This window comes from Oryzias latipes, chromosome 10, assembly GCF_053564925.1.
Source record: "Oryzias latipes strain Hd-rR chromosome 10, Olatipes_Hd-rR_3.1".
Taxonomy (NCBI): domain Eukaryota; kingdom Metazoa; phylum Chordata; class Actinopteri; order Beloniformes; family Adrianichthyidae; genus Oryzias; species Oryzias latipes.
In genome coordinates, this window is record NC_136246.1 from 20039082 (window position 1) to 20053339 (window position 14258).

Sequence of the window (14258 nt, forward strand, 5' to 3'; positions counted from 1 at the left end):
CTCAGAGGTTTTATGGACGGCTGTCACTCTGTAGAAAATATATCCCTCAAAACAACAGTTTTTGCCTTTGCTAAAATAATCATAGTTAAATAAAAAAACTCGGAACGCTTTTACAATGGATCAAAGATGATCAGAGTGGGACTCTAAGGTATCCAGCACACGCAGAGAAACTGAGTTTGTTTATTTGCCTTTTATGAATATTTCTGTAACTTTTATTTAATAATTAATTACTCAAATTCACCGGTTTGCGCCTCAAACTAGCCTTTACCCTAGTCTTTGGTAATCTGAGTCAAAACATGAAATGTTTCCCCATAAATCTTAGTGGTGTTTTTCAAGATTAAAGGAAACGTTTAAAAAAAGTTCTTCCATGAGTAATTTTTGAGTCAGAAAATACTTTTTTTTTTTAAATCTTTATTATTTTAATGCACATCTCTGTAAGCCACGAGAGAAATAAATGTCATAATTTCAGAACCGATGAAGCCCAGAGCTGCTGCTACCTTGTCAATTTGTTCTATAGTGGGTAAAGATGAAAGTGTTTGAAAGTCAAGTAACAATCTTTTTCTCTTTAAAGCATCGCATTTTTTCAAGTTTTTCTTACATTGAGAAGAAAGTACAAAAATGCACTGATGATTCTGTTTTGATGCTGCTATGGCTTCGCCGTTGTGTCCTTTTCACAATGCATGAGTTCTGCAAAGCAAAGAGGCGTGACTGGGCGTCATGTATTCTCCTGTTTGCTGTGCCAATTTCCATTGTTTTGCAGGTGCAAGCAAAGGTGAATAGTTTAACCAGCAGCATATTATATATCATTGCAATTGGAAGTACAAGGAACATGCATGTTTCCTTATTTTCAGACCAAAGTTAAAATGAATAGATTTTCAAACCTCTTTCCAAGCCCAGAAAATTGTGGTGGCTTTGTGGGAAATTTTATTATTATATTACTATAATAGTTACATTACAATGCAAGTTATTTAAGTTAGTAGAAATAAGCAGTCTCACGTTCAAATTATTTGACTAACAGATTCTACTGAGCCAGTTTTCAAGTGTAGGGATGTGGACTTCCAGCAAGCTCACTCCTGACTTGCGAAAGTGGTTGCCATAGAAATGATGATGACTCACACTGACTTGGACCAATATTTGCTTACTGGCAATTTCTGGTTCCTACATGGCAGATCTGTTCTATGAAAAAATTGGCGACTGGAATTACTTAGTTTCATTATGCTACATTCACACAGGCAATGTGATGTCCATTCGAGAACGTGTTTTTAGTTACCCGCTGTCTAATACAAGCGCATGTTTGCCACCTACAGCTTGAAGAGGCTTAGTGCGAAATGTTGAATCAGTGCAAATCTTGCTCCAGGCTTTTTCTTTCACAGCTCTATTCCGATAAAAGACTTGGTGTCATAGAATCCCGGCCAGACAAAAACCCCAATAATAAATTTCCCCTTCAAGATCAACTTTCAAACAGCTGGAAATTCCAATCAAGAGGAATTCTAAACATATGTCACATCCGAGTGCCTGATTGGTCATAGTTAAACTGGTTTGACTTTTAACACGTTTTCAATGGGTGCATCTTGTACGTAGAACCAGAAAACGGTCGTAGAAACTAGCGTAACTATGCGCAAAGGCAAGACTACTCATTGGAGGTGGTCGCTTGACGGTGTGTTGCAGAGGGCGGTTGGAAGCAGGTCATATTCTATGGGTGACATCACACTCACTCGGTCCTCTTCTCTTCAAAAGTCAATATTTTTAGCCACATTTTGAAGGTGAAAACGTTGGGTTCTGACTTTTTGAGGACAATTTTTTATGTTGCACAGTACTTTTTTGGTCCATATGTTTCAATGTCATCTGGACACTGGATCTTATCATCACTGCTTGTCCATCTACAAAAATAAAATTGATGCACGTTTTAAAGTGACAGAGATAAAAGCATATGTTTTGCAATTCTGTGACTTTGACAACTGAGTCAGAAGTAAAACAAACAGGCTATTTCAAAGAAAACAAAAGGAAAAAAGTACTTGTCAGAGGATCTTGCATCTAGAATACTACAGTTTCGGCCTTAACTTATGAGCATTGGGTCTTTAAATGTTGTTTATTTGACTAGATTTAGTCTTCTCTTCACCCTCTTACATCCTTAATTGATTCTATCAAATAATAATCTCTGCCTTTCTAATTAAAGACTTTAGCTGTCCTATTCTTCCTGGTTTAAATTCTGTTAATTTTTCAATGATTAATACAACAGAAAATAGGTTTTCTGAGGGTACATTAAGGAAATAATCTGTACATTCTAGCGAGGATCAAACAAAACTGGGATTTTCTGATCACAAACGTGTTGATAGCTGCAGATTAATGCGGTTAAATAAAACCGCATTGATATTTACAGTAACATGTGCTCTTAATCTGCCTCTCTGTATCCCTGAAGTGTGACAAATCAGGCTCACTGCTGAACAAGGCTCATTCTGTTATGACTCAGGGGATGAATGAATGGAGGGTTACGCTGAATGAGTGACTCACCATCAGAGCTTTATTTTGGTGCGGGTGTGTGTTTGTGTTACTGTGCTTGCCCTGCCACGGCTGCCTGCCGATGTGTGTGCACCACTGCGTGTGTGAAGCTATCCAGAAGAAGCAGGGTTACAAATCACAGCAAACACACACACGCACAGCAACACACAGTAACAGCAGATCAAACGTGCATAGACTCCGCCTGGGCTGGACTTGAACTGAGAGGCCCTGACTGGGTGTGACTTTGATCCTGACCGCAACATCCGCTGACCCACACCGACACTGCTCTTCGGCTACTCATCTGCCTCACGTGCCCCTCTGGAATTCATCCCGGACTCAAGTTACTCCTTCAAATAGAGCTCAGTGTGGTTTCAGACAGAGAATCCTCCAGTTGTAACTGGAAACTCTACGTTAAAATCCAAATTTGGAGCACATGCATAACCCCTTGGTTGCAAAAGGAAAGGGTGGGGTCATAAAAAAAAACACAAATAAGAAAATATCTTGAATTTCTAACCTAAAGTAAGAAGCCTTGTTTAATTTTTGAAGATAATGTTTTGCTCTTTTTGACAAAAATTGACTCAAGTATGACATTTAATCCCTTACTAGAGAACACAGGCTGATGCTGCTTAAAAGGTCTAACTGGCTGTCTGGAAAGGGTTTTCCTAAACCCTAATGGGTTTTTGAAAAACAACAAACCCGGCAGCTGTGGATATCTCAAGTGAGTGAAATATTTTTAAATATCAGTCAAAACACAATGGTGGCAAATGTAGCAGGTCTTTCTGCCGTCATTGAAGACTATTTTTATATTTTGCGGACCAGAAGTAGCACTGGAGGAATATTCATGGGAACCAAAAAATGCAGAAAAAGGCAGAAAAAGAAACACATCGATGATGCTCCTGAGTATAAGTTGCGCTTTTTGGAGAAAAGTGCAACGCTTTTGAACAAATCCACCAAGCCCGGGGTTATACTGCGTTCACACTGAACATGATTCCCGGGTCAAATTAGAATCTGCTGCCTCACTTTCACTTCGTATCAAATGCTTGTCCAAAAATGTGTCCATAAACTAGATGCTCCCATCAAAAGATTTTAGCCTCATCACTGGTAGCACTGACTTTAGATCTCATTTACAATGCACGGAAGTCCCTGAAGACGTTGGGAGATCGGGTTCATTCGTTATGAAGAGCTCCACAAAAGCATCGTTTATCACAATCTGCATGTCTGGGTTCAAGGACTCATTCATAGTCAATTTTCTTTAAGGAGATCTTTCCCTTCTACTAAAGGAGCTGCATCTGCGTGACGCCGCTGTCAGCAGTACTTCTGTGTCCTTCTGTGCCCAGCATGATGACTTGCTGTCCTACATTAGTCAGAAGAAGAAAAAAATTAAAACAAGAGTAATATTGTCTCGATGCACATAAGAAAAATATCATCAAGTGCACAAGGAGAATGATCAGATTCTCCTCCATGTTTGTTGTGGATGGCGCTTCTTCTTCTGCGTTGCTATCTGTAGCAAAAACTGATACAAACATCTACAGTGCCCTCTAGAAGCTCTTAATGGGAAAATAATGACTATATTAGCCTATACAAAAATCCCCAAAAAATTGCTCCTGAGTATTAGCCACATCCCTGGCCAAACTATGTAAAAAATGTAACATATTTGTAAAAATAATCTGAATAGTTCTATATCTTCCTAAAGAGCAGGGGCTATGTTTTATTAGGTCATTCTTTTACATCAAAAGTACAATAGCACTTGTTTTTTTGCTTGAGACTATTTAGGTTTTAACCGAAAGACTCAAATTTGGCCAGTGAAGTCATGTGGTGTACTGCTGATGATTGAAAATCTATTGCCCCTGTTCTGGATATGGTGTTTGGACAAGCCTCCCTGTAATTCCCCTGACCACAGGTAGTACTTTGCTCTTCCTGCTTCAGAAGAGACTGAAAACAATAGGCTGTTTTTTTTGTTATTTTTTGTTTTTTTTTTACACTAGAAATATGTACAGGTGCTTAAATGCCTTGTTGACATCAGGATTTTTTTTAAAGTAGTTTTTTGCTTCCTCATGGTACCCGTGTCTCTAAACCTCCATCCCCATTATGCTTGATCTGATCGATCCAGCCCTGTCTCCCTGTCCCACGTGTCATCTTTTTTTTATCCTTAACACTGCTCTCCTCTCCCCACTGCTTGATATGCTGGAAGTGGAATGCATGCATCATTGAAGATCTGTCAGATCCAATCGTAATTCCTCACGATGGCTCTCAAATGTAGTGGGATGAGAAAGGAAGGGAAGAAGGGAAATAAAAGGACAAAAAAGGAGGAGGTGGTAGGAGAGGTCAGGGGCTTGCTGAGATCCCCTGTGGACCAAAGCATCAAAACGGGGAGGAAAAAGGAGAGAGGGGACAAGATGATAAAAACCAATAAACCGCCATAGCATTGCTCTCAAGACTGCCTTCAACACCTTTTCATGGTGAATTTTAATTTGAAATTTTAAACTATGTTGTAATAATTTTTCTACTTTTGCTGCTGTTTCATGAATAGGGTCATTGTGGGGGGGGGTCTAAGACCTACCTGCCCAGCTGTAGCAGAGAGAATATGTGACCTTAAAAGATCATCAATTTATAGAACCTCAAAAGTAGTATTGATGACTGACTTTCAATGCATGCAAACATACATTAAGCAGTGAAGTGGTTTAGCTGTACTGTACTTCATTTTATTGTGAAATGCATGGAAGTTACTGCAGACAACACAACAGCGACAACAAAAAACAAGACAGGAGTTTTAACTTGGAATGTAGACGCAAGTTTAAAATTTCAGAAAACAAGTGTTACAATTAAAATGTAAAACGTCACATTTTTTATTATGCTATTACGTAATTTGAGGTGTATTTTTTGAAGAAGAGTGTTACTATTAAAATACACTTTAAAGCTCAAAAAGGATGATTTTGCATGATATAGGCCTTTTCACAATGCTTATTTTTCAGCCATACTTGCTGCTTCTTTCTGTCTTTCTCTTACTTTAATTTCTTGAATTTGCTTTTTATGTCTCCCTTTCCTGTTCATAGCAATGGGAGCAGGAGAAAAGCAAGTGTTGAATGTGTCCATATTACTCTTATTTTTGGTCCTATCTACCTCTCAATCCGTTGCGTGATCTCCCTCATGGCTTTCCTCTACAACAGTGTGTTGCCTTGGTAATTACCAGTTGTCTTAAACAGACAGATGGAATAAGAGAGAGTGACGGGCAAATTTCCCAGTGCTTGTTTTCCCCATGTATATGTGTGTAACTCCTTTTTTTTGCACATTTGTTCTGTATTCTCACTCCTTTGCTCTTCGTCATTCCCTCCCTCCCAACCCTCCTGTCTAACGCACTTCCTGTGAGTTTGCATCTGTGCACTGCTAATGCGTGTTGTGAAAGTGAGTGTCAAAAGCGGACATGGGAAATTACCTGACAGGATGTGTTAGCTGAGGATTGGAGTGGGACAATCTCATCTCCTGCTCGTGCGCCGGCTATTTTAGATGCCAGGTGTCACTCTGAACCTCTGTGAAGCCTCTGGGATGTAGGGGGGGGGGGTCATTGATTTGCCTTCTTTTGGTTTTCACCCAGCATGTCCCCAAACCACCAAGGGTAAAAAATAAAACAGGGGAAGTCCCGTAGTACAAATCACAATAATAATTACTCAACGCAATACATCACGATGACATTTATAAAAAGCGTAACCGCCAATACAAAAACAACAACACAACATTTTAGAAATCAAAACAAAATTCTATAAAACCAAAACACAATTCAAAAAAAAAAATGAATCGAAAACAAAAGTAATTTCAAGAAATCAAAATGAAGAGTTAAAAAACTAAATACAATAAGAAAACCGGAAAAGGCAGGTACTGTGGGACATCGGTGATTGGATGATGACGTTTGACCATCATTCTACTTAAAGTTATTTGGCATAAAGCAATACTGGATATGCTGTGTGTAATATTAAAAGTTTTATTGTGGACATTGAAGACGCTTTTGAAAAAATGTAAATATCAAAAATGAAATGTCATCATCCAATTAGCGATGTCCCATAGTACCTACCTACCTTTTAAGGTTTCTTGTGTTTCGTTATTTTAACATTTCATTTTGATTTCTGCATTTTTTTGTTTTCTGAAATTTATCATTTTTATTTCGATTTCTATTTTTATTTTTAAAATTGTGTTTTGGTTTCGGGAGTTTTGTTCTGATTTCTAAAATTGTTAAAATTGTTCCTTTGTTTGTTTCGCTTTTTTTAAATTGTGATCTTCAACATGTTACTGCATTGAGTGATTTGTTAGTGTGATTTGCACTTCAGGGCCACTGTGGGGAGGCGCACATGACATGTGAAGGACTAACCCTTGTTACACCGATGTCAAAGTTCACCTATAAATATTTATTCTGTCCAATTAATATTTTTCTTTCAGGCTGGCGTGATCAGGACAGAGCAAGAGGAGTTTTTTATCGAGCCACTAGACAGGGGAGATGGGGTGGTAGAAAAGGAGGAGGAAGAAGCAGGAGGAGGCCGGGTGCACATCGTCTATCGCTCCTCAGCTGTTAAGAAACCCCCCATCAGCAGTGCAGCAGAGGGCTTCCACGCTAGAGGTTGGTGTGCGTTTCCTGTCCTGCAGCTCGATACATCCTTCTTTGAAGCATTCTTTTTCTTCATCCATCCGTCACGTAGACACTTTGACGCACTTGATTTATGCTAAAAACACAAAATTGCATAACCTTGAAAAGAATTTCTCCTTGAGTCAACATTACCCACAGACATTTCTCTCATTTAATTATGCTATCGCAACCTTGACCACATTCTATTTAACTGAACTTCAGAATGTAACTGATGTCAAGAATAACTCACACCTGCGCATTTTCAAGTGCATCCCTGTATCATTGCTCTAATTTCCAGGAGAAAATAAAAATTATGTGACATATGGAGAAATATGGAGACTAACATAGTTAGTTCACACCCACAGCATCTCGAGCAGAATAACATACTCCTACAGTCACATTAAAAATCGACATCTGGCACTCAGAGTCATTGGTATCGGCTTCATTTTTCCTACAAGCTTTTTTTTTTTATTACAAAAATAACTAATTTGAGAGAAAAAACTTTAGAGAGAAAAAAAAACACGTCAGCCTTACTGTTTTGTTGGAAATAAAATGTGTATTAGAGTAGACTGAATGTCATGTGTCTGGCTGCGACAACTCAACCAATGGAGTATTTTTATTGCACATTTGCATTTTCATCTCTGTTTCCTTTTGCTGGCTTGATTTGTTCTTTATTACAGAAACCTTGTATTTTTTGAAGTCTTTTAAGTTCTATTTCGTATGCATTCAATTCATTTAGAATTTAGATAATTTAGTGGGACTGAACAACAGAGACGAAGCACAAGTGACTTCTGACCACAACTGATGAAACAAACAAACAAATACAAAACCTTCACTAACTATTTTGCATTAAGGTGCCTTTTTCATCTGCAAGCATAAAACCAACACACACCTTTGCAGGTGAATAATATAGAAAGACAAAACAGTATTTAAATTGTGAGGATATCAATTTAGTATCAGGTAGTGAGGCAATGGACATCAAATTGTTTTTGATATATGATCAGTTAAAAACAACCAGTACTCAAGGAAAGCCTGTTTGTTTAGAGATCCGCTCTAGTTTTTAACATGTTGTTGAAGCATTTTCCTCATTATGGAGGATATGTTTAAAGAAAAGTGAGATTAAAACTGCATTTCTCAGTTTTTCTTTATTTAAATTGTTAAGGCATGCTGACTGACTGAATGAGGAGCAGATGAAAAAAATGTCGTTTGAAAAATCTCTCGTAAAATCTACAATCGGTGGACCACAAGCTCCCTGCTCCCCTTCACTCTTCTGCATCCCCTCATAGACAAATCCATGTACATCATTGATATTCTCATCTGAACTGGCATCTGGCTCAAAACTGTTCGGCTAGATAGTTCCACTATTGCTTGCCCTTTTTTTGCTCTGGTATTATTAGATTGGGGTTGTGAGGGGCTGTAAGCTATAGCATCAACGTTCCTGCTCACAACTCAAGGGTACATTTCTAATAAACTACTATGCAACTAACAACTATGTTCGAGAAAAATGACACAAGTTTTTGCTTTTGGCTAAAAACGTCAAAACCATAGTTAAAAGACCACTTTTGCAATATCAAAATTAATATTATGAAATAGGACTTTAAACAAGTAATCAAACTGTAAAGATTACATTTAGTGACAGAGAGTAGGACGACGAAGATCGAATTGGCTTTGATTTTTGATCTGTTTAAGGATCAGGTCTTCAAGCAAAGCTGTCTGTTTATAAATATATTAAAAACCCCAAATTTGACAAAACTGCAAAATCAGACAACACCCACTTTACGATAATGGACTTTGGAGCTTAGAAAAACAACGAGTAAAGTTTTTTTTGAATGCCGGTCAAGCTCGTGTAAAGCCCTTAGCAGACCTCATCACCGGCACGGATTGAAACTCTTAATAATATATGGACTGCAATAGATGAGATCTATGTCTTCCTATTCTGAGCAGTTGATTTGAGAATGTCTAATAATATACAGAGAGTTTCCATAGGAACACCCGGTGTGAACAGAATGCATTAGAGTAACAGAGTACTGCTCCCACTGTTACTGATACCTGGCAGTACATCCTCACACAGACACAGGGACTATACAGCGTGAGCACATGCGAAGAAAAAAAAAAAAAACTTAACGGAAGCGCGCTTATACACGATGTAAACCCACAGAGCTTACACAACTTCCTTGATCAGGCATTTCCACTTTCTGAACACAAACATGCTGCTTTTGCACAGACACAAAGACACACACACACTCTCAATGCATCTCGCTGCTCCTTGCTGCCTTTGAATCCTTCCTTCTAATGAAGAGTGGGGTGCAGATCAATAGCGTAGGAAAAGAACAGGCCTTTTTGTGTGTTTGTGTGTGCGTGTCCATGGATGGCGTGGGCATGAGTTCTGTGGTCGTCTGGCTCTGAGTGCTGGGATTTTCAAGGCTAAGCAGACAGACAGACAGACAAGAAAAGCAGGCATGTGCTGCTCCCAGTAGCATTTGAGGCGCAGATCGCTCTCTTATTTCACTTATCACTTTTTTGTTTCTGTGCTATTCTAAAACATGACATTATGTAAACAATGCATTTACCTTCAAGTTGTAACCTTAAATCTTTGCAACATCTCAGCCTCACTGACTCAGTTTGACTCTTCATGACTCTTCACTTTTAAACTCTAAACCCCAAATATTTACATCACTTTTCCCCCCAACTTTTAAATCATCTCTCCTTACTGATGCATTAAGCTGATAAAGTGTTTGTTTTTAAATTCAGTCAATCATTTCTGGAGATTTTCTATATCCGACTTGTTGAATTTGCAGTCCTTTATTAAATGCAGGACTCATTGTGCGGCTAAAGACAGAGGGAAGGAAGCTATATTTAGCGATGTAATGCAGGAGCTGAGGAAGAAAGGGGGAAAAAAAAGGGATGAAGGGAGCCGGATTGATTGGTTTCTTCCACCATACGCCGAGAAAGTGTGAATCAATGTCCAAAATGGAGAGCAAGCTGTATTATTAATGCGGCATATTCGTCAATTAATCGCTTGGCTGATTGAAAATGACAGATTGCCATTCTTTTTACCAGGGCAGGAGGTCGGCCATTTCATCTGCCTCCCACAAAACCTCCACAATTTCCTTTAATCACATTTTATTTGTGCTTTTAGACCTACTGTTTACTAATGCTATTGATTTCATAATCTGTCTGTTTAGGTGGGGTCGGTAAGGTCACTTAATCTTAAGGTCACTTAATTTCCTCCCACACGTGTTGTCATCTTCTTCCAGACACTGAAAGTAGAATTCCTGTTTCCCGTGGGACTTCACGTTCATGTGCTTCCAAATTTACATGCATGCAATCCAGTCCATGGCACTTAGACATCAGACAGCCTGTTATAGTTCCTGTGGCATAAATACTCATTTGGGTTTTTCAGACTGATGTTATTGGTTGCTGGTTTTGTTGCATTGAGCTTCATTTTGCAGACAGGCTAGCACACAAAAATGTGCCGTGGTTAGCAGCCTACTTGTTTTTGTAGATAATTGTCAGATACATATTGTTTGTGCAAAGTGAAAGTTCCACAATAGTTTGGCCAAAAAGACTGCAATTAGTTGGTTGGGAAGTAACAGGGCGGAGCACCACAACCACGATGCAAGATCTAAGCTTCTAGCATTTGTTTTGCGATTTTCTTTCTATTTTCTGATTGTTGTCCATTGTGTTAGGTTGTTTTGTCTAATTCAAACTCTTGTTTTATAAAGTTACTTTGTCCTTTTGGATTTTTGCTGCATTTCAAAACAACACAATTAAACTCCGCCAACAGGAAGTCAGACAGGGTCTTTGAAAGGCCAGCGCTAAAAAGTCTCTGCTGTTTAGCATCTTCCCCCACCAACCTCTGCAAGTCAGGCATAGGATCATAAATGGCAAATGGAGTTTAATTGCCGGTATGTAGCGTTTTTCAACTCAACTCAACTCAACTTTATTTATAAAGCACTTTAAACAGAACAAGGTTCACCAAAGTGCTTTTCAAGACCAAGTCACGTTCAGAGTCACACTCCATTTACACAAACACAAAGTCATACTGCAATGGCAGCCATGCAAGGTGCTAACCAGGCTCTAGGAGCAGTGTGGGGTTCAAAGACACTTCCATTGATGGGGGTGGGGGGTAGAAAGGGATCTCAACAAGTGACAAGAGGTCAACTACTCTGCAACACAGGTACCCTTAACACAACTCCCTCACAGACTCACATTCAATGCTTAACAAGGAGTCTTAGTTGTCTTTGATTTGTGTCTTTGATTTGCTCTTGATACCTTTGAATGTTGTTCACCTTTTGGCACATCCGCTCAAGGGTCGCCACGGTGAATCAGCTTGCACTGACCTGCACATTTGGTTTGGCACAGATTTTTATGCCGGATGCCCTTCCTGGGACAACCCTGTATGTCGACCAGGATGGGGATCGGCACAGGAAGACCCAGAGACCCCTTGTGGATCCATACTGTAGTTAGGCATTAGTGTGAAAGGTCTTGCCTAAGGTCCCACACTGGGATTAACCTCAATGTGCCCCCTGGGAAACAAACCCTGGTTCTCCACCTAGGAAATACCTACTTTTTACCTGACATTTTGACAAGCAGTAGCATGCTAAGTTTGTTTTGTCCTTTAACGAAAACAGTTCATTGTGCCTCTAAGCCAAATAAGACTTTTTATCATTATGGATTAATTTATTGTAAACTGGATCATCTTCATCTTTTGCAAATGCTGTTCTTAACAATGAAATCTGATATTTTTATTTTTATTTTTCAACAAATATTGCTTTATCACAGTTTCAAGCTTTTGGCTGCAGTTCTTTTGGACAATTACAGGATGTCTGCAGCAAATGACAGGCTGTGCATCCATAAGAGAACTTTTTTTTTTTTTTTTTTTGCTTTTCCTGCTCAATTTTAACAGATTTTATCAAATGTCTTTTTTGTTCCTTGTCAGTGATTTTATTTCTGTCTAAACAGCAGATTGGGTTAGAACTATGTTTTTGAGTTGTGTTTATCTTGGTCTCCTTCAACTGAAAAGATGCACTATACTATTTTGGCCATTTGTCTGATGAGACTGAATCAAGGCAGCATTATTACTGCAGCTGGCGTTGTGCAACAGCGGGTGTCTCATGATAAAATGACTTGTAATTCCATGTAAGTAGATGGGTGTTGCACTGTGCTCTGGGGATCCTCTGTGAATAATCTGCGTGCAATTCTGCATAAACACACAAACACTAGTAAAACAAGAGAACAAACTGAAACTGGGGGGGGGGTTGTGTTAGCTTTACATTTTTGCGCTGTGCAGATTCATAAAATGCAAAAACACATATGTGAGAAAAGCCCAGGTGTGCCTTTGGGAGGAAATTACAGTGTTAGGAGGGGAAGTATTTCAGCAGCCAGCTGTTTCCGCTCTCCCTCTTTGTGGCCGCTAGCTCCATCCCTGGAGAGCGCGACTGTTTTTATTACTGTGCAGCACTTTGTGTGTGTTTCCCTGTGTGTCGAAAAGGCTTTTATTTCTTGTGTGTTTAACTCACAGCTGACTCGACAGCGTTAGTGTGTCTGCTGGTGTTCAGGTGCATGTCCGTCTGCGCATATTCCCCCTTTCGGCTTGTGGGACTCCTCACCTTCTTGTAAATGCTCAGCAGGCCTTCCACTGAGCTGTCAGTCAGCATGCCACAGACCTGCCTTTAACTGAACAGGTCCGCAGGGAAAATAACACGATGTGGCCGCCCTCCTCTCCACTCTACAGCCACCGACTCCATGCTGACTCATATATTTGCATATGTGTATGCGGACAGAGCAGGAGGAGTTGAAGTAAAAGGAAAGCCCTAAAGGATGAAGGAGTGTTGTGTTATTACAGCCAAGATGATTGAGAGGGTGTCACTATAATCATGGTGATCATGGTGCTCTGACAAGATTAGCACCTTTGTGCTGCCTCCAATATGACTTTCATATTTCCAGAGCCTGACTCTTGATGTTTCAATCCTTTTAAAGACCACATTTAGCCCCTCTCAGCTGTATTTTGCTGTATTTTCTAAAGAAATACTCAGAAATTTGCATTCCTGTACAGCTGGAGAGCTTCAATATTTCTCACCAATTTTGTTGCACCGGTAATGTTAGGTCCGGGTTGTGAGGGGCTGCAAGCTAGTGAGAGAGTGTAAACAATGGAATCATGGAAAATGGTGAAAGGTGTCCATGTCAATGGTCCAGCCCACTACTCAGGGGTGAAACTCCTGCAGCTCTGCAGAAACTATGTCCAAAAAAACAACACAGGTTTTTTTGTTTTGGCACAATCATCTTTAAAAGGGAACTGGAAATGGTTTTAAAACAGATCAAAAGATGATGGGAGTGTTAACAGACAACATCACTATATATATTTTTTTATCTTCTTTGCTAATTGAAAAAAATAAAACCCACTGTTCTTCAAATTCAAAATTTTTAAAAAGTACATTGTTCTTTAAATAAAATGCCAACACTTTAATCTAAAAAAATCCAGGAAAAGTAAGCAAGCACACCTGTGATCACAAACTCACAAGTCTGAAAACCTGTCAGAAATGAGCCTTTAATGCAGGCAGGCAGACAGTACTTCTGCTTTACATCCTTTATTTAAATCCATTTTTTTCTTAAAGGGAAGAGAACACCCCCTGCAAATATTAGGGCAAAAAATGTCCGAATATCTATCCTACAATTTGTGCACCACAGGTAGCTTCCATCCAGGGTAAGATGATGTATAGTGAAGAAAAAGTAAACTGATTAAGGTTGAAGCATGTATTTTTCAAAAGTTTAGAATACAGTTATCACGGCATTGGTCTATATAATGTGCATTCACCTCTTTTAAAGAAAAGTACAAAAAATTTAAATAAATACTTAAATATATTTAGTTTCAACCTATTGTATATCAGACCCACTCTGATGAAACTTGTGTGTTTGGTGTTTTTAACATGTTCTTGTGGCATTTTTCTCCTGATGGAGGACATTTATAAAGAAAATAAAGCTTAAAATTGCATTTCTCAGTATTGTTTTATACAAATCTATCTGAATCAGAAGCAGACAAACAAATGTTGTTGGAAAAACTTGTGGGTGTGACGTAGAACCTACAACAGCAGGCCACAAGCTTTGTTATTCTCGTCTGAGCTGGAATGGCTCAAAAATGTACGAT

General features: G+C 39.0%; 1 protein-coding gene across 6 annotated transcripts in view; it reads left to right on the top strand.

Moving 5' to 3' along the window:
• The window catches only part of LOC101157225 (A disintegrin and metalloproteinase with thrombospondin motifs 2), a 144887-nt gene that overhangs the window by 61744 nt on the left and 68885 nt on the right, over positions 1 to 14258 (top strand). For all 6 annotated transcript variants that reach the window (XM_078954253.1, XM_023959231.2, XM_023959232.2 and 3 more), the window contains exon 3: positions 6928 to 7105. In XM_078954253.1, coding sequence (XP_078810379.1) covers positions 6928 to 7105 — 178 coding nt within the window. The remainder of the gene's footprint in view (positions 1 to 6927; positions 7106 to 14258) is intronic.